We start from the raw sequence: 25,524 nt of genomic DNA, 5'->3' as shown, positions 1-25,524 counted from the left end.
CTTCCGCATGCACTGTATTCTCCAGATCTGGCCCACAGCGCCTATTTTCTGTTGGCAGATGTGAAAAAAATGTTCGCTGGGAAGAAATGTTCGTCGAATGAAGAGGTGATCGGCGAAATCGAGGCCTATTTTGAAGCAAAGGACAAACCGTGTTTCAAAAATGGTATCGGGAAGTTGGAGGGTTGTTATAATCAGTGTATTACCCTTGTAGGGAGCTATGTAGAATAGAAAAAAGCGAATTTGGACAAATAAATGTTATTTACTATGATAGGCTGGGGACTTTTCAATTGACCTTTGTAAGAATTTTTTTTCAATGATGCCTTGCTTTCAAATCGATATTGTAAAATTGGTGAAACAGTGTATTTTTCTCTCCAGTGTCGCTCAAGCTGTTGGAAGAGTCAAAGTAAGCTAACTAAATATCAATATAATCTTCTTTCTAGCAAATAAAGCTCCTTACGCTCAACACATAAATTAAAAATTTCTCATATTTACATTTTATATTTTGTTTTATTTTTATTTTTTATATATTTTTTTGTTTTCTTTATTCTCTTATATTTTACATTATTCACAAAATTACAAAGTTTAGAAACCATTAGCAAAAAAATTAAGATATTTTTATTTTATTTTTACTCTTCACTTCTTATTTGGAGGTAAACGAAAAGCTTTAGACGTACATTTGGGGCTGTTGTTTTTGTTTTTGTTCTGCCTTTGTTCGGTTTATCTAGATTTGTGTTTGGAAGTGTGTGTGTGTATAAAGCGTTGCAGAGCCTAATGGGTGGATATACAAATGCAACAATAACAACAAACACAGCGTTTAGACATACATACATATATTCTGAATAACAACAACAACAATTGTAAATGCAAAGAAACCCGAAAATAAAGTGAATAGCAACACCAGCAGCTTGCAAACCGTTAGTTGGCCGCAGCAACAGTGGAAAGGCGTTGTGGCGAACACTAGCGAGGGCGGGGCGTTACAGTTACATACGAGTATTTTGTGTAAATTTTCATTTTCTTCAATTCTGCGATATGTTTCAAGACATTTTCATTTGGTTTACTCCTATTTTTGTTTTTGTTGTTTTTTTTTTGTTTTCTTTTCCTTGCGGTCACAATAAAATATTTGCGCTACAAAAGCAGGTTAAAGCGTCAATGTTGATATTCCCTAAATGTGTGTGCTGTTTGTGAGTGTGTGTGTGTGTATGCTTGTGTTAGTGTGTGTGTTTGTATACGGCGTTGTTGTACAAAGTCGTCTTATTCAAGACGTTGTTGTTGTATTGCTGTTGCATGCATTGTAGCTGGCACTCATGTTAGCGTTGGTGTATGTGTCTTTTTGTGTTTGTGTGCGTACAACTTCAGCACTCTGACGCCTGCCTGGGATTCCAGCATTATTGGGCGCCCAAGTCATCGTACTTCTTGAAGATGATGTCATAGACGATGTCAAGCAATTTGTTCCAGGCTTCCGCTTGACGCTCATTCAAATTACACGCTTCGCTCAGCACCTCCACAATGGCTTCGCGCAGTTCCTGCGACATAAAATGGAATGAAATTAAAACAAAATGTATAAACGAAAACAGAAATTGTTAATTTTTATTTTGCAAAATATACAAATACATTTGTATGTGTATGAAAATTTTTTCGATTCGTAATCTATACACTACTTTCTTTAAAATCAATTTTTCTTTGTTAAATGTGTTTATCAGATTATATCAGTTTAAAAAAATAAAAAAATAATTTTTAATATTTTTTAATTTTTTTAATTTTTTTATAATTTTTTAATATTTTTTAAAAATATATTTTTTTTTTAAATTTGTTTAATAATTTATTTTTAATTTTATGTTTTAGTTTTAAAAAATAATTAGTTAAAAAAATAATTTTTTTTTTTTAATTTTTTTTTTTTTTTTTTTATTTTAAAATTTACTTTTTTGTTTTAATTTATTAATTTAATTTAATTTTTAATATAACTTTTAATTTTATTTTAATTTAAATAATTTTTAATTTTTTTTTAATTAGTTTTTGATTTTTTAATTTTATTTTTAATTTTATTTTTTTATTTTAATTTATTAATTTAATTTAATTTTTAATATAACTTTTAATTTTATTTTAATTTCAAATTTTTTCTTGAAAAATTCATGGGCTAATACATATGTATGTACATAGTATATGCACTTGTATAAAAATTTTTCCAATATATGATTAATACTTTATTTATTTCAAAATTACTAATTATATTAAATCATTTGTTGTAGGCTTAAAAAATTTCCTAAAACAAAATTAATTAGTTCATTTTAATTTATTATTTTTCACATTTTTTTATATAATATTTAAATCTTATAATTTTAATTTTAAAATTTTTTAATTTTTTTTACTACTTTTCTCTTTTAATTAAGTTCTTTAATTAGGCATAATTATTTGTGAATTTTGTTAATTTTTTAAATCATTTTTATTTTTAAAATAATTTTTTAATTTTTTAGTTTTCAAAAATTAAAACGAATTTAAGTAATTTAAATTTATTTTTTTAAACTATTTTTTAATTATAAATAATTAAAAATTTTTTAATTTTTTAAATTCATTTATTTTTTAATTTTTTTCTTAATATTTTAGTGTACAAAAATTAAAATTTAAGTATCGAATTTTTTAATATAGAAAGAAAACAATAAATATATGTTTGTTAATTTTTTTTTTTAATGAATTATGTATGTCAAATTAGAACAACTTAATTGAAACAGAAAAATAGTAAAAAAGAAATTAAAACTTATTTAAATTAAAATTATAAGAGTTAAGTTCATCAAAGAAAAATTAGAATATTTTAAAATTTTGTTAATTTTTAAATAAATTTGTGTTTTAAAATAATTTTTTAATTTTTTATTTTCCAAAACTTAAAACATAACTTTAATTAAATTTAATGTAGTTATTTGTTTATTATTTTTTATTTTTTCCTTTAAATTTTTTTTATTTTTTAATTTAATTTTTATTTTTTATCTATATTTCTTTAAAAACCTTTAGGCTAATATATGTACATATGTACATGTAAATTTAAAATATTCAATATTTGTGATATATACTTTATTTATTTGAAATTCATCAGAGCATATGAATCTTTTTTATTAGATTTATGTTTAAAAATTTGCTGTTTAATATTACCTTCCATATATAAAAAAAATTTTAATTAATATTTGTTTTTTAATTTAATTTAAACTAATTTTAATTTTATTTAATAATAATTGTTTTTTTGTTACTATGTTTCATTTTAATTCAATTATTTAAATTTACTAATCAATCTTTTTCAATTTTGTTTATTTTTAATTCGTATAATTTTTATTGAAATCAATTCTTATTATTTTTACTAATTTCAATTAATTTTTTTTAATGTTATTTTAAGTAGTTTTGAAATAATTCTTATCATATTTTTTTCCTAAGTTTTCTCAAGTGTTAAATTTTTTAAATTTGTCGATGCAAATTCATTTTTTTATTAGTTTTACGTTTAAAATTTACAGATTTAAAATTATTTTATTAAAATATATTTTATTTTTTTTATTAAAATATAATTTAAATTTTTTTCAAATTTAATTTTAAGTAGTTTTTAAATAATTTGTTTATTAACTTTTTTTCACATACGTTTTTACAAATTTGTAATTTTTTAATATTTTTTTTAAATAATTTAAAATTTTTTGAATTAATTATTAATTTTTTTAAGAAGTTTTCAAATAATTTTTATCCTGATTTTTTTTAAGAAAGTGTGTGGGTTTTAAAAAAAATGTTGTTAATTTTAAATATTTTAGATTATTTTTTAATTTTAATTTTTTTTGTTAAATTTATCAGAGCAAATTAATTTTCTTACTAATTTTAGGTTTAAAAAATTTACAGATTTAAAATTATTTTATTAAAATATAATTTTAATTTTTATTTCAAATTTCATTTCAGTAGTTTTTAAATAATTTTCTTCTTTGAATTTTCTTAATTTTGTAAATTTTTAAATTATTTTTCAACTAATTTTTATTTTTTTAATTAATTAGAACTGTTTATTGTTAGTATTTTTTATTTAAATTATCAGAGCAAATTAATTTTTTTATTAGTTTTAGGTTAAAAAATTCGCTGATGCTAAATTTCTTTGTATTCGTAAAAAATTAAATTTTATTTTAAATAATTTTTTTAATATTATTTTAAGTAAAAAAAAAGTAGTTTTTAAATAATTTTTTTTTTTTTTTAATTTTTCGGAAGTTTTTAAAAATAACTTTTATGTAGATGATATTAATATAATTTTACTATTTTTCTTTATCAATTAAGTTAGTTTAATAATACATAATTCATGTATAAGAAAAATATTTTATTTTGCCAATTTGTGAAAGCAAAATAATTTATTTTCAAAATACTTTTTCAAGCACTTACAAAGTATGATGGCTTGGCAATGTTATGGCGTTGCACATGTGAACTGGCAATTCCCTGCCAGATTTCTTGAATCTTTTGCAGACCACCCTCTTCCTCCAGCTGGCTGATTGACTGATCGAAAGTCTTGATAATGCGACCACAGTGAGCACGGAAACGTGCGCTGTTCTGTAATTAATTAAAGAAAATTATTAACCTAAAATTATGATAGAAAATAAAGGTCTTTCAGACATTATGAATCAACCAAAACTGGCGAAGTAGCTATGTATATTTAAAAGAGCTTTACTAGTCAACTTAAAACCGTTGATGTCAAATACAAATTTATAATTCTTGTCTCCATTTGTTTGTTATTTAAAGCCAGTGATTCTGAAATATTTTTTCAGTTAAAGTTTATTATCGATTTCCAAATCAATTTGTAATAATGACAACCAATGTTGCTTTTGCCTTAAGTCGACCTAAGCTATTTTAATAAATTTTCATAAATACACCTATCTAGATACTCACATTCAATTCCGCAATTGGCACATCTCGGAATGGGAATTTCTCCAAATTGGACGGATATTTTGTGAAGAATCTGATCAAAATCGCCGCACCGGAATCAGTTGGCGTAGCAACTGGTATGGCCCAGGTCTTCTTGATCTCAGCAATATCCTCAGCGTTCAATGCCATTTTATTATAATAGAATTTTGCTTTGGTTTTATTCTTACAAAAGAAATTTTATTTAGTAAAGCTTAAGCTTTGGCTTGTCTTTGATAGTTTCTGCAAAGGAAAAACGCATAAATTTATTAAAGAAAAAATTAACAATCGATAGTAAATATAATAGTCTAAATTTACGTTGACATATTGGCACATGCTCTATCTCGCTTGCGAATTATTTTCAATAGCAATAGATGTTTGTTTTTGTTGTACATTTTTTCTTTTATTTTTCTGGTTCTTGGCAGTGATGCGCTCTTTAATCGCGTACAAAAATCCTTTTCGTGTATTTTCACTAATTGATGGCGTAATACAAACAGACGAGCTCAACAATCGAAATGCCTTTACCTATACACACACGAATTTTCTCGGAATTCACAAATCAATTTGTGTGCCCTGTAGGAAAAAGTATACTTATGATACTAGATTATCCTTATGTACGAATGCAAAAATTCAAACGATATTTTCACGCCATCTAAGCAAAAAAAAATTTCTTTTGACCCACCCTAATATACATGTATATGTATATGTGTATCGAATCCACTTTTAATCACTTAGTCCGTCTATCAGTTGACAGCTTGTCAGAGGCAAAGTGCACAGAGGGAAACCGCAAGCTCAACCAACAAAGTTACGCTCGTCGGCCGTAGCAACTGACTTACACTGTTTGCTAGTTGGTAAGCTCTTTGGTAAACATCTGTTGGAAGCTGTCTCCAGCTGGCAGACAATGAACTTGTTGCAAACGCTAGCTGAGGGGTACGAAGGGCGGAAAAAGCAAGCAAATGGCACAAATGCCATAGTAATAGCGCGGAGTGACGGGGGAAGCAAGCCGAAAGTTTATAAAATACCTCAGTAAATAATTCAAGTGGATATGATAGCATGCGTAAATCACGTTACGTATACGCCATGTAAGTCGCATGATTTCAGGCTTTATGTTGGTGCCTTTGAGTGGAAATTCAAGGCAATTGAAATGGAAATATTTGTGTTTATCTTGTGCTAGATCGTATTTTATTACTAAATGTTGTATGAAGCGTTTGAACATGAGCTTTACCTGTATTTTTCTATATACATATATTTTTTTCTTGACGATGAAGCGCAATAAATTAATTAAAGATTTTTTCTACTTTCTATGGAAAAATTTAATTATTTTATTTGGTTGTTTCATTACAATAGACTAGCTGTAAAGGTTAGCTATATTTTCACATTATGAAGGTTTAACAAAGTTTTTATGGTCAGTCACAAATCCGTATACATTGTTTTTAGGGAGATGAGAAGCATTTTAGATCTATATCTTTTAAGATTTTTCTAATGTAATACGAAATCGGCAGTTTATTGAACTTAGTTTTCCATATAAGATGCCATTTGAAAGTTATTGCACTTTTGTATATCTTTCTAAAATGAAGCAATCTTCTTGCCCCCTGAAGTATGCTTTGAATATGATTTTTTCATGGCATCTTCATAGAAAAATCGATTTTCGATTTGAATAAAAAAATCGATAAAATAAAAATACCGATTTTCGATACTAAAAAAGGCTATTTCAGACTAAAAAAAATGATAATAATAAAATAAAAAAAATCTAAAATCGATATCGATATTTTATCGATTAATCGAAAATCGAAAAACGATATTTAAATTTTATCGATTTTTCAAAATTCATATTATTTTCGGTGCGAAAAATACAGGTGCAAAATTTAAAACCGATTACTAGAACCTCAGAGACTAATCTCATATGTAGATGTATGTATATAGACAAGCCAACGAACAGATGGACGAGACTTAATGTATGCTATTTTTATTTTATCGATTTTCGATTTGAATAAAAAAATCGATAAAATAAAAATACCGATTTTCGATATTAAAAAAGGCTATTTCAGACTAAAAAAAAAATGATAATAATAAAATAAAAAAAATCTAAAATCGATATCGATATTTTATCGATTAATCGAAAATCGAAAAACGATATTTAAATTTTATCGATTTTTCAAAATTCATATTATTTTCGGTGCGAAAAATACAGGTGCAAAATTTAAAACCGATACTAAGAACCTCAAAGACTAGTCTCATAGATGTACATATGTATGTATATAGACAGGCCAACGAACAGATGGACGAGACTTAATGTACTCAGCTCATCATACTGATCATTTGCATATCGTTACCTAAAATGTAAAATCACGTAACATCACTTTTAATAAGTTTACAGGCGTGGGAAAACGATATAATAGACACCACTCAAATTGAAACGAAATTTGTGTTTTGGTTATAAAATGGTTATATATTGGTTATATCTAACTGTGGAAGCTGAAAATTGTATAGTACATATGTATATGTTTGTAACATGAGGTAGTGTATCGTAAGGAATAAAAAATTCAAATTCGATTATTTTGATAATACGTTCTTTTGCATTTTAGGTGACGATACCATACTTAATTGGATCTCAGGCGTTTAGCTTTCGGCTTGGCAAACTTAGTATACGCTGTTTGGGGTATAAAAATGAATAGCAGAAAAATTAATAACCATTTTTACGACACCAATACCTCAAAAAATATCTGAAGTTCTTCATGCCTCTAGACTAGAATACCACGTTAATAATCTGCAACATTTTCAAGTTTATTCGATGAATAGTTTGGGAGATATAAGCGCATTTGAGATTTGGAGATTTTTAACCTAGCGTCGGTGAAAAATTTTTATTCGAGACGTTTGGAACACTCAAGTTGAAAGTTTCAAGCGACTTCTTAGAAATATTTATAAGGTTTAATCGAAGAAGTCAGAATTTGGAAAATAGTCTCGATTTTTTAAGCGTAAATTGTTTCACAAAAAACTACTACTTTTTTGGGAGAACGCCATTTTGTCAGAAATCAAAATTTGCAACTAGCGCTTCAGTTGTTACTTGTAAACATCTATTGTTATAATATTTTTATTTTTTGCAGTTTAGATTTGAATTTATTTTAAGCAGAAATATCTTCTTCACTACATAAAAACTTTTTTTGAAGGTGCTCTTGGAGATCGTGCACGCGATCAAGGGAATAAAATTTTTCTAAATGGATCGCTGATTACACTAGATAACAGTCATTTTGCGACTGTTTACGACAAGATTGTTATAGTTTTAAAAATGTTTGTAATAAAAACAAAAAAAGTCATTTTGCGACTGTGATGTTAGAGGCTCTTTCCGGTTAAATTTGCCTTACTAAAACCGAAATTGATAGTAAAAATTATCTAACGCGTAGGATATTCTGTGTTGTAGGCAAGGAGTCAAACCATCACCATATACTAAAAACTAAAGTAACGGTACGTGGTGGAAAATTCGTAATTAGGACACCTCAAATCAGATCTCTTAGCACTTCAGACGCAAATTTTCCTTAAAATTTGTTGAATAGTGTTATTAAAGTACATTAAATTTTGTAATTGTGCATCAGGTTCATAATTTATTAAATTAAATGCCCGTTCAAAAAAATTTACTCAGAAGGATGAAGCTTTTTCTGACCACCACTATGTCTCTAAGAACACATAAATCGGTACATGAGTGAGGAGCATAAAAAGGTTTTTTATTTTTTTTTTTTCAATTAGTATTATTTTTTCGAAAACACTTCTAAAAATTGATATTAAATATTTCAAATTCCGTTTAAGTTTACATAACATTTTAAATAGTCAAGGCATTTCAAATAAAAGCAGCTGATATGACTAAATATTATGACTACAAGCAATCGCTTCACACTGCAAGTGTTAATGTCCTGAGGGCAACAAATAGTATAAACATATGCAAAGCAATGGATTTCGTTGCATAACAAAGAGCTCTGCTATGTATAAGCAGATACTACACTTTTTTTGTTCTTTAACTTCCAACTTCAGCTAAGCTTCATTACTGCGTTTGTTGAGTTGTTTGTATGCAAATTTGCATGGTGAGGCAATATATACGTGTGGAGTGTATTTGTATCAGTGTTGGGTCTCACGAGAGTACGCAAAGTTTTCCATTTCAAAATATTGATGGGGTTTCAGGTTATGACTTTTATTTACCAATTTATAGCTAAGCTCTTACTAACTTCTTAATTAACGCTCTCGGCGGTTATTAAGCTTGATTGAAGGCTATTTAATTGAGTCGTGGCTTATAGTATTTATTTATTATTTGAGCTGCTCTATATTGTAAGCTCTCTTCAGCAAAGGCTAGCCATTAAATCGACAATAATGACGTTGTCTAACATCGCTAGACACACAATATAGTAGAGAGTACTAATTGTGAAGCATTAAAAACTTTCCAACAGAACATCGAACGCGAGAGTTCAGTTTTAAAAAAATGCCTTATCTTGCATAAAAGTCATTCCATATATTAACCGAAAATCCACGAATTGCACAACTGAATGCGTTTATGTCGACATGTGTACTTGCTTACAATCACATATCTAAATCTGCTGCTACAAATCATCCCAACGCTTAACTGGGGCATCCAATCAGGCGGAAGGAGCGTGCATTCACTGCACTTATAATTAAATTATGCACAGAGGTTGGCAGACAGGCCAACTCGTCGGCTGGAAGAAATTGCATTGCGAATGAAGAAATCACAGCTAGCGGAATGATCAGAGAGCTTGCAAAATTGAGTTGGCACCGAATTGTCGCAGTTCAATGCCTTAATATGCATACTTCAGTTAGCGTCAAAGCTGTGCAGCTCATGACGTTTGCCATGAAAAATTTATGAAGTATTTGACTATTGATTTTAGGCAAGTATTTGTAGTGCTCGAAATTCAGGTTAGCAAAAACTTATTGTGGCAAAATATGGAGTGATTATTTTGCTATATTTTTATTTTTGTGTTTATAAAGTCAAATAAATCAAAGTCCATTATTTTTCCAAAATTTGGCTGGTTATATAATACAAAGATGCTCGAAGTGTGGGCAAAAAAAACCTCATAGGCTAGAATTTTATAGTTCAGTTGAAAACGCTGCTGAACTGCAAGAAAATCAAGCCAGTTCAGAAGCGCTGATAAGAAAAGTGAGTCACTCACGAGAATGTCAAGATGTGATTGATTGTGGTCGAATCACTCTGAGGCGGCACAATCTGTGCCCAGGTCAGAATTAACGGTCGGAAAGATATCGTAATACATATATTGTGACAAAAAATCACTTTTTGGGAAAAAACAAAGAGCATCATCATGCTTTTTGAGTGGCTTTGGCGTTAGTTTTTTTAGTTTCGGCTCGTTTTTTCCCTCCATTCAGATGATTGTTGACTTGCTTGCATGTCAAACTCATAAATCCATGTCTCATCTGCAGTTGTAATGCCCTTCATGAATGTGGGATCACAATGCGCACGATCAAGCAAGTTCAAAGAAACCTATTTACGGCACTCTTTTTGAAAAAAATTCAGCTTTATCGGACGAGTCGAGCAAGAACGCGTTTCATACCCAAAATATCTGCCAATATCATTGGGATGGACCTCCAAGAGATCCATCTCTCAAACACTTGCCTGACGACTTTCAAGCACCATATACCTCACTTTTTTAATTTTTCAACAGTTGAAGAGGTAGAAGGTCGTCCATAATGAAGCATGTCTTGAACGACAACGACCGTCTTTGAAGGCTTTGTACCAGTCGTAGGCCTGTGTCTTTCATAAAACTGAATCACCGTAAGCCTTTTCCAACATTCCCATCGGTTCCGCTGACGAAATTTGGTTGGAAATACAAAATTTGAAACAAATTCTTTGTTTTATATTTTATCCATTGTAAAAATCTCAACGCACGGTAGTGGTGTACCGACTTAAGCGGCCACTTTAAACAAACTGGTTGACAGATCACGCTCATAGCTGTTATGGACAGTCCTACCAACTTAGCAAAATACATTTTTTTTAATAACATTTACCCGGGGATAGTAATTACAATTTCCGGGTGCTTTTTTGTCCCAATGTACGCTTGATGGGACTGGCAGCAGCTCTTCTATGGCTCCAAGCTCTTAATTCGAGCTTCTCTGTCAATAATTGTATTGTTTGCAAGCTTAGTTGGAAGGTTCTATTAAAAGACCAGGGCTGGTAACCAGGCTGTTCCGGATATTCCGGATTTAATTTTGCATGTGTTCATACAAATAAATTTCATAAAAAAATAACGATTTCTGCTTTCTCAATGTCTGGTTACCAGTCCTTGTCCGCTTAATAGATTGTACTTAAGAAACATCACTAATTGTGGAACCGGCCAATATGCAAGGTTAATGGAGATGTCCGCTTAATAGAGCATCCATTTAATAGAGTTTTCAATGTATTTTTTATTTATTAATTTTTTTTTACTATTCTGTCTTCTAAGTTGGTTCGAACTGGACACAGTGTTCTAAATTTTGCAAAAATCAGTTCAGTAGTTTAGGAGTCCATCGCGGACAAACAACGTGACACGTAATTTTTATATACAAGTACAAAGATAATCAGCATAAAAGGTTGTGGCGATTTAGCCATGTCCCTTTGTCCGTATATACGAAAACTAATCCCTCAGTTTACGAGGTATCGATCAGGAATTTGGCGCACTTCCTCTTGTCCCCAAAAAGCTGCTCATTTATCGGAACAACCGATATCGGAGCACTATGGCTTTTAGCTACCATACAAACTGAACAATTGCATTAAAGGCCTTGTAAGGAATTTGGAGAAGACGTTTTTCCATATTTCGCTTTTTTATTCGATTGGAACTTGTATTTTTGTAGAAGTTTAGTATATTGTTTCCTCTAAGTGCGGACCAAGTAATTTCCGCACTAATGCCATATGGTATTACATAAATTCCAAGGCATAATGCTTTCAGCCATAAATAAAATCCTTCATCCTATTTATCTTGCGCTTTTACGCATATTGTCCGTATTTCTTTCATTTCCTGCAACTTGTGAAGCATATGCCAGACAAGGGCCGATATGTAGCACACATACATACATATGCATAAGTAAAGAGATAAATTGCAGAAGGCCATGAAAACATCTGAGATATCCTGTGCGGTATGTGAGGATTTACAAACACCCAGTTATGTGTGTGCATATTTCAGCGTCTTCGGCGCGCTGACTTCGCCTGCAGCGTAGTAAGCTTTACAACACATTTCATTTATTTATTTATTTTTTCATTTTGTTTAACTCGCTTGGAGGCGAAATATTGTGAGCGTAAAGTAAAAAGCATATGTTGTTGCAGTTGCAAACGTAATATGCACCGAGATGACTACAAGGAGACGTAAACAAAAGCAATTGGTAATAGGTAAGAGATATGAACTTGTGAAACACCAGCATTAAGTGGGATAAGTGTAACGGCTGAACTGGTAACCAGAAGTGGAGTAGTTTAGAGATACATTTTGCTGAGTGAAACAAGCGGGGAACATAAATTTTTTATGGGGAGCGTTATTTATTGAACAAAAAGAAATATAAAAAAAAATCGATTAGCTTACAATGCTCCTTAGAGACTTTTTTCGAAAACCTAACTCTGCAACAAAAAAAAGTAAAAAAAAAAAATTTTTTTTGCGCTCTAGAAGCGCACATCTCTGTAAAAAAAGCCATAAAAAGTTACTAGTTCCCACTATGGTACCAAATATACTAGTTTCTTTCGAACTCGTCTCCTGCAGAATTCACTGCTTTGTTAAGTACTTAAGTATATATAGATATGCAAGCCTGTCAAAAAGCAATCCGCGCTTAAGTGCATCTGCCATATGCACATTAAATGCATTTCCTTTCGTTTATTTGTTGTTGTAGCCACAGGCGTATTGTGGCTGTCTCTTTACGAATGCAGGTAAAAACCTCTTGAAGCTATACAAAGCACCACAGCAAATAACAAAAAGAAAAACGAAAGATATAGCACAAAAAACAAAAACGCTGCATACAAAAACAAGTAATGCAAAGAATGCAGCCACAACAACCACCCGCTGCAACCACAACAAGCGACAGCAACATTACCGTCAGGCACAAGGACACACTTTGCAGAAATCTATAAAATTTAAGTGCATAAATGTCTAGCATATGTGGCATTCCGGTGTAGTTCCCGCTTTGCTGACATTTCACTTTCGCTTTTCGAGGACGTGGCACTTTATACATGTGTGGTTTAAAAATATATGTGTATGTTAGATAATATATATATATATATATTTTTTTTATTTTTTGTAATGCATTTTTCATACAATTTATATTTTTCAATTTTGTATTTTATTATTTACTTTTTTTGTATTTTTGTGTTAATATTTTTTGCTTAAGTTTTAAACATATTTTTTAATTTTTTATTTATTTGCTTTTTTCCAATGCATTTTTCATACAATTGCCATTTTTCAATTTTGTATTTAATTATTTACTTTTTTTGTATTTTTATATTAATATTTTATGTTTAAATTTTATAACTATTTTAAAACCTTTTTTTAGTTTTTATTTATTTGATTTTTTTCAATGCATTTTTTGTAAGATTTATATTTTTCGATTTTGTAGTTTATTATTCCGTTTTTTCGTATTTTCGTATTAGTATGTATTAATTATTTTTATTAATATATTGTAAATATTTTTAAATTTTTTATTTATTTAATTTTTTCCAATGCATTTTTCAAACAATTTAAATTTTTCAATTTTGTATTTAATTATTTACTTTTTTTGTATTTTTTCATTACGCATTTATGCTTTAATTTTGTTGCCATTCACGCGAACAAACTGTTGTTGCGCCTTAAAGTATGCCTTCACTTGTATATTAAGACATTTTTGCGCTTCACACGTGCACGCACATACACATATATGCATTTATTTACATGAAATAAACTCAGCGCACACACATAAGCACAACAATATCGCTGCTATCTATTTACGCCGTTCTCTCTGACAACGGCCGCACTGACAGGCCCCTTCAATTGCGCCACGCTATCCACCCCCCTTTCTGTGTATCATATACATATAGACATATATATTTTATTTACTTAATTTATCGTCACTTTTGCTTTTTGCTTGCGTTTTGTTTACTCTTTTGCTGCACTGCCGCTCTGCTGTGCCATTGCTTGCCACCGTGTGCCGTAATTTGCTTAATTTCTTTTGCCTTATCATTTTCATATCGTATTTTACCTTCAATTATGCCGCGTGTTGTTATATACTATGTTTCTCATCAATTTTATTATGCGTATTTCTTATTTGCATTGCTTTCCTTCATTTATTTTGTTTTGTTGCGAGTATTAACGTCCAGTTGCGTTCCTTTCGTATGCTAGCAGTAAGCAACTAACTATTTGTTGTTTAGCTTTAAATCCATGCACTATGTTCGGCACCACTACCGTCTACAAAGTTCGTCCGCACTCGTTTTCATGTAAATCATCACTGATTTGGTTGCAATCGAAATTGTCAATCGCTCAGCGGAGCTTCTGGCTGTGCACTCATCTCTCAGCGCGCCAATGCAGAGCGTTTGTTGTAAACTTTCTGTTCTTGTCTATATGGGTAAGGGTTACCAAAGGTTTTGCAGTGATTATTAAACAAATTATTTACGTTTGGAGTTAATTTGGGGGCAAAAATGTTAAAAGGGCACAGTGTGATGGCTTTAAATAAGACGAATTTTTAAATGAAAAAAAAACTAAAATTAAAATAAAAAAAGATTTCGACATTTTTTCAATTTTTTTTAGAAATATTCCACAACTTTTCAGCAAACACAGTAAAATTTTTTAAGAAAAAATTAAAAAGAAATCTCTTGCAGAAAGGATTCGGGCCATCTACGTAGATGAAGCCCAAAAAAAATCGCTACTTTAAGATATTCTCAGTAAAATGACCTGCGGTCGAAAAAATAATCCAAAAAAAGTTGATGAAATGGCAGAAAAAAGATATTTAAAAAATGTTGAATTTTATACAAAACTTTTTTTTTTGTAGATTTACGACCGTCTTTTTGATCCGTACTTAGGAGTTCTGGTCATCATAACGAATAAGCGTCTCCTGCAGTTCAAGGAATTATTCATGGTCTCAAGAATATTAGCCTATTTATCTAACTTACCCAAAATGTTGATCGTTCTTGACCGCCAAAATTCAATTTAATTTTTGATCTGATCTAAAAACCGGTTCCATGGTATGGAAACCTATATGCTGAATATGTCGAAAATATTTGTAATTCGTACAGATCGGTTCATTTATGGCCGAGTAATCACTGCAGAAACTTGGAGTCATGTAGTTTTAGAAATTCCTTGAAAATCCATTAAATTTAAAAAATGAAGCAAAATTTATTTTTTATTACATTTTCTACAAATTCACATATTTGGTAACTCGGCCATGAGTTTCTCTGCTTATCTTGATGCTTAGATAACCAACTCAATTTGACGCTTGCTGAGAGCATGAGAAAGAGCGTAACTATTTTATCAATGCCGGCCCATGAGGATATGTGTAAGCATGTTTGTGGTCTATGTGTGTGTGTGTGTGCTTTTTTTTAACTATTTATTTGACAGATAAGGTACTATATATTAGAGATATACCGTGATATCTCTATGAAAGACAAGCGCGGTACTTGACTTTATATAAATCCATTACATTTGACAGTTGGCCACAGGCACTTATTACATGCAGATATGTATATATCAAGTACTCATATGTATGTATGTATGTCTTTGCATGCGCAAATGAAAATTGAAACACCTTTTGTTTACAATTTGATTTCACCCAAATTGAACTTTGTTGTTTTATTGTTGTGAAAGGCGCCAAATATTTGCAAGCTACCCTGTACTACGTTGCCAAGGGAGTACTAGCAAGCAGAGCACTTGTGGGCAAAACATTTTGAAAAAGTGGGCGTAGCTTCACCATCTAATAAGTTAAATGTGCATATCTCCTAGACCACTAAAGCTACAATAGCCAAACTCGCTTCGGACAATTTTCACCGCGATGTCTGAATTTGGTATGCCTGCAAAACTAATACAGCTGTGTGAACTGACGTTGAACAATACCAAAAGCTCCGTCAGGATCGGGAAAGACTTCTCCGAGCCGTTCGATACCAAACGAGGTTTCAGACAAGGCGACTCCCAATGATGCGACTTCTTCAATCTACTCTTAGAGGAAATAATTCGAGCTGCAGATCTGAATAGAGAAGGTACAATGTTAATTAAAAGTGTACAGCTGCTGGTGTACGCCTATGATTTTGATATCAAAGCCATAACTTTGAAGTCGTAAATAATTTCGTCTATCTTGGAACCAGCCTTAACACCAACAACACCGTCAGCCGTGAAATTCAACGTAGAATAACTCTTGCCAACAGGTGCTACTTCGTACTGAGTCGGAAATTGAGACCTGAAGTCCTCTCTCGACGAACTCTACAAGTCACTCATCATACCCGTGCTACTATATGATGCAGAGGCATGGACGATGACCACATTTGATGAGTCGGCGTTGCGAGGTTTTGAGAGAAAGGAATTTCGGAAGATTTGTGGTCCTTTATGCATTGGCAACGGCGAATACCGCAGTCGATGGAACGACGAGCTGTACGAGATATACGACGACGTCGATATAGTTCAGCGAATTAAAAGACAGGGGCTACGCTGGTTAGGTCTTATTGTCCATATGGATGAAAACACTCCAGCTCTGAAAGTATTCGACGCAGTACCCGCCGGGGAAGCAGAGGAAGTGAAAGACTTCTACACATGACTCCATCTTCCGTTTAATGAATACTTTAGCACTTATTCAATGCAATTACAGTTTTTTCGCACCTTTATTTGTTTTGCGAATCTCAGCGATTTGCTAGATAAGCGTTTTTCTAGGCAGCATTTATTATGATGTTAGCATTTCCTGCTGCCGCGCGGCGTCTTGTTAATTACTTAGTGCTAACTGCTTGAATTGGCGTGTGCAGCAATTATATAAACACTTGCGCTTCGATATATAATCTGTGCTTATATGCATAATTATTAAGAACTTTGTTTGCAAAAAAAAAACAAATACCAAAAATGCGATTGAACTTTGCTATATAATCTAACATACTGATTCTCCATAAGTACGTACATATTTAGCTATCTAATATATACAAACACTTATTTCCATATGTTTTCTAAGTAATTTTAAAAATATTTATTAGTACAAACATATGTATGTTTATACATATGTATATCTAAGCACAAATAAGTGGAGATATTGTAGATAAATATGCTTTGTACACTACCCTGTTCTTATGGCAATAAACAAGTAAATACTCAATTCTCAAGTACCACCTGTAGGCAATGTGCTTTATGCAATAATACATACATACGTATTTGTATCGTATATATACATATGTATATATATTTATATATACGTAAATGTTTTTCAGCGTGCTCTCCCTATTGGCACACTACTTGCCAATTGCTTGGTGAGCATAATTGTATCTTTCTCTCTGCTTGAGTAAACAAAGCTTTGCGGAGAGCTTTTCCAACAACGCAAAGAGTGTGAGAGCAAACGGAAAACATGATATTCAAATTCTGAAATAAGTTGTAAATAAATTATGACGATGAAAAATATTAAAAAAGTGCTAAAAAAATAAAAAAAAAATAAAAAACAAAATAAAAAACAAAAAGATAAAAATTATCAGAAATGCAGTAAAAATAATAATTATGATATTGAAAAAATTACAAAACAAAATTAAAAAAAAAAATACAAAAAAATTAAAAAAAATTACAAAAAAAAACACCAAAAATGTCGAACAAAAATTAATAAACTCGAAAATGGTGGCAATGCGTTGAACGCCGATTGCTTATTTCGTGTAAAGAGACAGCTTTGACAATAATATCAAAATGTTAAAAATTGTATATTTTTATTTTTTAACAAAAAATCAAGCATTTTTCGAGCTTAGCTGTAAATTTTATAATATTCTTTACAAAAAGTGGCAACCTTGAGGCATTTGCTTTACAACGTTAAATATTTTATTTTAATTTTGCCAATAACGGTATATTTAAGGAAAATACTTAATTTTTAGTTCTAATTAACAACAATTTTGAAATATCATAGCCTGGAAAACAAGATGCATTCATCAGATCATAATGGAGATTAAGAAACGGCTGCTGTTGTTGTAACGATCGTCTAGTCCCCGTTAGGGTGGCAAGGTTCAGATAGCTACAGTATTCGGAACGAAGCTGCGCGAGAGTCACTCTCGATATTCGCGGCAACTCGAGCTCTTCGCCTGCATCCACAGAGGGAGTCGGTGAAGGTTTTTATGGCTCCACTCTGAATGGCTCTCAGAACATGTCTGAACTGAGTCGCGTCCGAAGTCTGCCCGACTATTGTCCTATGTTGTCGCCATAGTTAAAGAAGGACCTCTTGATGCTCCTAGGATTCGGCTCCGCTCCAAGCAAGAAGTGTTTTCGTAGAAATCAACCATGCAGTCGTCAGCTTGAAGTAGAACCGCCTTCTAGAAGCATCAAGAGGTCCTTCCTTAACTATGTCGACGACAAAGAACTGACTATCATACAAACTGAGCGATCAAGTCCTTGTATGGAAAACTTCTTTTATTTGACAAGATATCTTCACGAAATTGGCACAGCCTTTTATGGAAGACAATGATATAATCTCCGAAAAAAGTTTGCAGATCGCACAATTATAAGGTATAGGTATAAAAACTGCCCAATGAAAAACATGAAACATTTCTTTTATACATTTTTACGCTATAAAAAGACGCTATACTTATTTCCGAAATTTAAAAAAAATTTAAATATCGTCACTTAATATGCAAAACAACGTATCATCAAAAAAATCGAAATTGAGTTTTTTATTGCTTACGATTCACTACATCGTATCGAGTAGGCGAAAAAGTCTTTTCGCATTTCTAATCAAACTTCAACTTATTTTTATTCATATAAATACTTGTATGTACCCATTTTTGTCGACCGCTTTTTTGCTATTTCTCCGCTAGAGACATTATTCCATCAGTGTAAATCGAAATTTCGAAATTTCCATAACGGAAGCGAGCGAACCATTGTTGTGCTACACGTAAACTTTACAAATCTTCCCTTTTCTATACCAAAATTTCAAAATATAGCAAATTTCTTCATTGGTTTTAAAACAGCCGTTTTTTTCAAAATTTGATTTTTTTGGTTAAATGCAAACTATATCTTCATTGGTTTTACAACATATTCTGCTGTAAATAAATAAATATTTTTTTTCTATATTTTTTGTGGATTGAGTTTGGCATTTTTATAACATATTCTGCTGTATACTGTTATACTATAAGGTGTGTTCAAAAAGTATCGCGAATTTTGTGTTTTTTTTTTCAAAAATTATTTATTTATTCATGAATATCTATTTTGTCTCCTTCAAAGTAATCCCCATGAGATATTATACACTTATGCCAACGGGTTTTCCAATCTTCGAAGCACTTAAAAAATCATTTTTTTTTATCTTCTTCTGCTCTCATTCGATGCCGTCTTTATCCCGTCAAGAGAAGCGTAACGTCGTCCTTTCATGGGCCTCTTCAGTTTAGGGAACAAGAAAAAGTCACAGCGGGCCAGATCTGGGGAATACGGTGGCTGCGCCATCATTAGTGTGTTGTTTTTGGCCAGAAAGTCGCGCACAAGCAACGATGTGTGAGCAGGGGCGTTATCGTCGTGCAAAATCGAATTTCGCGGCGACCCGTCTCATACCCAAATCATTGATAAAAATCGAATGGCACGAGCCAATCGATATGTTTAGGTCCTCAGCAACTTCTCTAGCGGTGATTCGACAATTGGCCAATACCATTTTCTCCACTTCATTAATTTTTTCGTCTGTTGTTGAAGTGCTCGGGCGTCCGGCACGCTCTTCGTCGTTCACATCTTCTCGGCCTTCTGAGAACATTTTGTACCACCGATAAACGTTGCTTCGGTCCAAGGTAGCTTTTCCGTATGCCACAGTCAACATTCGGAATGCATCCACGCACTTAATTTCGTTTTTCACACAAAATTTGATACAGGTTCTTTGATCCATTTTTTTGAATAGGTAAAAATCGAAGACGATCCAAAACACGTGCAAGCAAAGCAGCTGTCAACAATTAAATGAAGATTCAAAATGGTCGAGCTTGTCGGCATAAGTGAGTGACATGAGTACCAACATAACGCCACAAAAAATTCGAAATTCGAATATACGTAACCCGCGAAAATTCAAAATTCGCGATACTTTTTGAACACAATACTGTTATCAATTTGCATACGTAAACTGTGCGCTTTAGTCCGGGAGTGCGGTGAAAGGTTATCAGAAATCACTAAGCCAAGTAAATAAATTTGCTTTTGAGAAGTCACATGTTAATAAAATCTATAATATTATTTAATTATCGGAGGCACATATGATTTTATTTGCTCAATGACTTAACTAAATCTTTATGGCCTGGAATATCGTTGATTAAATGCTTACTTGCAACATGCTTACTTAGTTTTTTATTTTTTATTTATTTTTTTCTTTGTGTAAGTAATTTTTGTGTCACAAAATGAAACGAAAGTCACAGCAATAAATATAGAAAACGCGACAAATAAACGAGCTCTCTTCCTATCAATTGTCACTTGTTTTTGCTTTTGCCTGCCGCTGACAGCTGCGGCATGAGCACAACAATTAAGACACATCTTCAAAGGTCAGATGTTGTGTAAGCATTTTGCTGTTGTTGTTGCTGTTTTTTTTAACAAAAAAACACGTGGCAGATACAGTATTCATCGCTTCATAAATGTAATGAAAACATTGCCACGCTCTTAGTGCCCTATAAAAATCATTTGCAAGCGTTGACAAGCGAAGTGAAGTGCTGAAATTGCTGAAAGTTGTTTTTTCAACGGAAAACGCGAAATTGCACAATATTTTAATTAATTAAGTAATAAAATTTGAATTGTGCACAATCAAACATGCTGTCGGCTCAATTAAGCTGGGAATTCGTCTGAATTACAAATACACTATAACTACAATGCCGTAATTAATAAATGCATAGTCTTAAAATAAAGACAAAAGTTGTGAAATGGCGGGAAGTTAATAAGAAGCGAGAAAAATGGTACTTTCGCTGCATCAAAGCTTTAATACACTTCGCAAATATAATACTTTCCATATAAGAACTTAACTTGACTTGGTCAGTTTGTAGGGCAGGTGGATGCTATAATGCTTAAATTAAAAAAAAAAAACAAAAAATTGTTGGGAGATTATACTATTGTCCCAAGCAATTATTCATGCTTAAACTCATGAATATATCCCGACAAATAAACAAGTTTTCCAAACAAGCACTTAACCCCGAGTGTTCAGTTTGTATGGCTGCTATATGCTATTGTCAACTGATTTGAACAATTTGCAATCAGATTGCCTTATTGTCTTAGTCAATAACTCCACCCGAATTTCTTGAAGATATCTCATGAAATAAAAAAGTTTTCCAAACAAGCACTTAACACCGAGCTTTCAGTATTACAAATTTGATTAAAAATATGCCTTTAATATTATATATTTAATTTTTTTCATAAATGCTATAATAAATAACCTTTACACAGCTGAAAAAGCTTCAGTCTCTTTAAACTTATTTTTAGAAACCATAGGCTCTCTTATATTCTTAAAATAGAAATATATTTTACATCAACTTTGTATACTTAGAAGGAAATCAGTGGTACTTTTCCTGCAGTTTTTCATATAATTACAGGTAATTGATAATTTTTGATTCTCTGAAATAAATATACATACTATTTATAAATAGGTATACTCAAATGTACTCATATATTGGGGCTATCCAATTATTCGCACACATTTGGTGTAAATATTCTACTTGTTGTTTTTGGATGGCTAATCAATGAGTTTTGAACGTAACTTCCACTTCAAAGTAACCTTTAACTATCTAAAAATCTTCAATCATTGAAGTTCATTGATATTATTGTTAGATTCTGCAGAGCTTTCACGAAATATGTTCAAAAGCGTAAAAATACAGTTCAAGTTTCGTTTCGGCAATTTCGATACAATAAACATTAGGTCGCAGGAAAAACCCCATTTATTATATATCTATTTTGATCTTGAGGATGCACCATCTAGAAGGACTCTTGAAGCCGGTGTGTATAAAGTAAAGCGTTGTAAAGTCGAATGCTCTCAGAGCTGAAGTGTTTTCATGTATTCGGACGACGTGACCTAAGCAGCGTAGCCGCTATCCTTCAATTTTTTGAACTATGTCAATGTCGTCGTATATCTTGTACAGCCCATCGTTACCACGGCTCAAAGAAACATAAATCTTTCGCAGAACCTTTCCCTCGAAAACTCGTAACGGCGACTCATCAGATGTAGTCTTCGTCCATGCCTCTGTACCATACAGCAGGACGAGGATGATGAGACGATTGCCTACTCAGTCTGTTGGAAAAGTTATTCTTTGTTGGTTTTCGAGGTTAACGTTGTTGTTGGTGTTAATGCTGGTTCCAAGATAGACAAAATTATCAACGATTTTGAAGTTATGACTGTCAACAGTAACGTTGAGTGTGTCATTGCTGCGGAATGACTGGATTTGCGATGATGATGTGGAAAGGGAAGGATATTTAGGGAGCAGAGGCCTTTAAATGGTAGGGTCAGGTGTAGGTTGCATAACTGTTGGTACAATAGTACTAACATTCGAGTGACTTATGAGTACATTTGGGATCTTGAGTTTGTCTGTCTGTCGGAGTCTGGGTTTTTTGCTTACAAGGCATGGGTCTCCGAATGCATTTTTGAAAGAAAGGAACCTATCTGATAGGTTGGGATGTTTTTATGTAGCCCAGGTCGAGGACTGGGTGTATGTAATTGCAGAATTCCCGTTGTACTCAGATATTAGGGATCTGGTGGTACGGGGAATAGCTGGACTGATGAACGTTTGCTTCTTTTATGAATGGGCTGTGCGTATGGGGTCCAACCCCTGGTCATCAGTTCAGAGCAGTATGGAAGTTCAACTGGTAGTAGCTTCGGCTACGAGCTCTGACCGGAGACTTAGTTCCGACATGATCAGAATAAAGATCAGCTGAACAAATTGTGTGATAAGCTCAAACAGATGAGGCCAGAATTCATCAATGGAAAGGGTGTAGTGTTCCATTAGGATAATGAAAGATCTCATTTATTGATTTGCCAAAAGCTTTTGCAACTTTAGTGGGATGTTCCACCAACCCCATAAGATTCCCCGCGCTTTGCACCTTCGAACTATTATTTGTTCTGATCTCCGCAAAATTTTTTTGATGAGAGGATCTTCACCTCAAATCAAGACGTCAAAGGTTTTAACATTTTATTATCGTGTAGTCAGTCTCTTGCCCGAAAGATGTATTGCGTTTAAAAAGATGAATATATAATTTTATAAAATGTTTTACACCATAAAAAATGGTATTTAAATTGCACTAAAAAATTAAATTAAAATATCTCACAATCATCAGCGTCTCGCTTGATTCCTGTCATATTACGGTAATTTTACATAACTAAAAAATATAAAGTGCAAATTCATAAAAAATTTCTCAGGTTTGAAACACTACCGCATCTTTAAACAAAGTGTTCCACGATTTATGCAAACAAGGCCGTGGAGATAAAACCGGCGCCCGAGCATGATTGTGGCGAATTGTTGGTGAAGAAATTTAGTAAAACCTTATTTTAGAGCATCGGACCCAACGGGAACTCCGGATTCGTGAATTATTGGCTCCGACCTCCTCTCTTGTCCCTTGCACTGTGTACAAATGATCACTTCTAATTTTCGCTTTGGTCAGATTTCAGAACTCTCTTACTTTTTCACAAGATTTCTTTCATTTTAAGTAACTTCTTTTCACACTTTTTGGTAAAAAAAAAACACATCAAAGTTTTATATTTCCATTACACAAGCAAAATATTTAAATTTTTATAACGAACCAACACAAAAGCTTATGTTCCATCCACCAAATATTTCTTTTATAATATCTGTAATTCACAGAACGTATTGTCAAACTTTAACACGCTGTTGTTTGTGCAAAAGCGATAATTTTGTATTGATAAACCGCAAGCATGTTGATGATGATAAGAGTTTGCCAACAGAATTTAAAAATAATGAAATTTTTAATATTAACAAAAATATTTTGTATGTCAAAAATCGCAAAATAATCCGCCACAATACCTTTTAAATCTTTACACTGCTCAGTAGTCTGCACTGAAACCCAAAGACAGTGGCAACACTTTGCACAAATTCAAATTGCGTAAATTTAGACTGTAACGTCCGCACTAGTTCAACGTAGAGCTGATACTGAATTGCGGTGAGTCGCAGCGGTTTAGTTTTAAATTTCCGCCCGCTGCCGGTGCCTAGGTCTAGGCTAATAACTAGCGGCCAAAGCAAGCGAAAAAAAGATCAATCAATCGGCGGAGCGCTTGTGAAGCGACAATTAGAGGCGGCTGATACTCGTAATCGATGCCGGTGCGTGTTCAATCGCCTGCTGTTTGTTGTTGTTAGCGTAAACGCTATAAGCCACTGTGGCTTTAATTCTCGCACTCAGCGTACTCGCTCTCCGGCTAATTACTACTCATTGGGAACATTTGTGCCCCCACTGCTGCTTCTGCTTTGGCTTATGCCAATTAATATTCGAAAACAGCTTTTGAATACACGCGTGCGTTTAATTTCTTTTCTTCTATAGAATATTTGCCTTGTCATTGCTTTTTTGCTGTGTTCATTATACATAGACAGACACCTGCACCCTTTAAAAATGAGCTCACCGTTTTTCCAATTTTTTATATTTTGTCGTAAATCTTCTAACGTTTGTTCGCAATAATTTGCGTTTTTGTTGCCAAATTAATGACATCAACTAAAGAATAACAACACGAAATAAAAAATGGAATTTTTGACAAAATAGGTTTCTATTGTTCAATTCACAACCTGTCGTAAAGCATCGTAAAATTATAAATTTTTACACTTGTTTTTTTTTATAGTTTTACGATTTTACGATGCTTTACGACAGGTTGTGAATTGCTCACATGTTTCCAGCTGGCCCCGTATAGATATACATATACTTGTATAAATATACAAACTTGTATGAACATTAACATATTTTTTAAGTTTTTTTATTATGGCACGAAACTTCAAGTAATTGCGTTATTTCACCAAAATTAATTGCAATATATTTAATATAATTATAACAAGAAACAAGTAAGGAAGGGTTAAGTTCGGGTGCAACCGAACATTTTATACTCTTGCAACTTTCAAGAAACAAAGTCAGGGAAATACTTTAAGGTGTGAAACCAATCATATAGAGTAAAGTCAGCCGGATGTTCGAAAATCCTGATATTAGTTATATAGGTGCTGACATAGCCCCATTTTATTTATATTCGACAAAAAGATACACTGTTATAAGTAAAACAAGCTCTCATATTTTCGTTGAGATAACTTACATATCGGCCGATATATGCAGTACATATTCACCCGTAAGTTCGAAAATCTTTATATTAGGTATACGGGGGTCAAGAGAAGTATTGTTCCGATTCAACCCATTTTTGACATTCAGACATACCATTTTAAGCGAAGGATTATCCCTTAATTTCGGTTATATATATCACACGTTGACCGACATTAGTAGTTTTTAACAGTACCGTTATATGGTGAATGAGCTTGGTTATCCTCCGATTTCATCC

General features: G+C 32.2%; 2 protein-coding genes across 3 annotated transcripts in view; one reads left to right on the top strand and one right to left on the bottom strand.

Annotated features, from left to right (window-relative positions):
* Nucleotides 1-25,524, top strand: part of LOC126762743 (F-box/LRR-repeat protein 7) — a 346,320-nt gene that overhangs the window by 194,122 nt on the left and 126,674 nt on the right. The gene's annotated exons all lie outside the window — the stretch shown is intronic.
* LOC126762899 (cytoglobin-1-like) lies at nt 1,064-24,159 on the bottom strand. 2 transcript variants are annotated; one of them, XM_050479947.1, is made up of 4 exons: nt 24,023-24,159; nt 4,888-5,142; nt 4,387-4,551; nt 1,064-1,523 (listed from the first exon to the last, which is right to left on the bottom strand). In XM_050479947.1, the coding sequence occupies exons 2-4, from the start codon at nt 5,050-5,052 to the stop codon at nt 1,386-1,388; spliced, it is 468 nt and encodes a 155-aa protein (XP_050335904.1). In that variant the 5' UTR covers nt 5,053-5,142; nt 24,023-24,159; the 3' UTR covers nt 1,064-1,385. The 2 variants fall into 2 exon arrangements, with proteins under 2 accessions (XP_050335904.1, XP_050335908.1); XM_050479951.1 differs by lacking the exon at nt 24,023-24,159 and adding an exon at nt 14,098-14,344.

The sequence above is a fragment of the Bactrocera neohumeralis genome, chromosome 2 (assembly GCF_024586455.1).
Source record: "Bactrocera neohumeralis isolate Rockhampton chromosome 2, APGP_CSIRO_Bneo_wtdbg2-racon-allhic-juicebox.fasta_v2, whole genome shotgun sequence".
NCBI classification, from domain to species: Eukaryota; Metazoa; Arthropoda; class Insecta; order Diptera; family Tephritidae; genus Bactrocera; species Bactrocera neohumeralis.
Note: the sequence above shows the minus strand (reverse complement) of the source record. Positions and strands in the feature narration are given on the sequence as shown.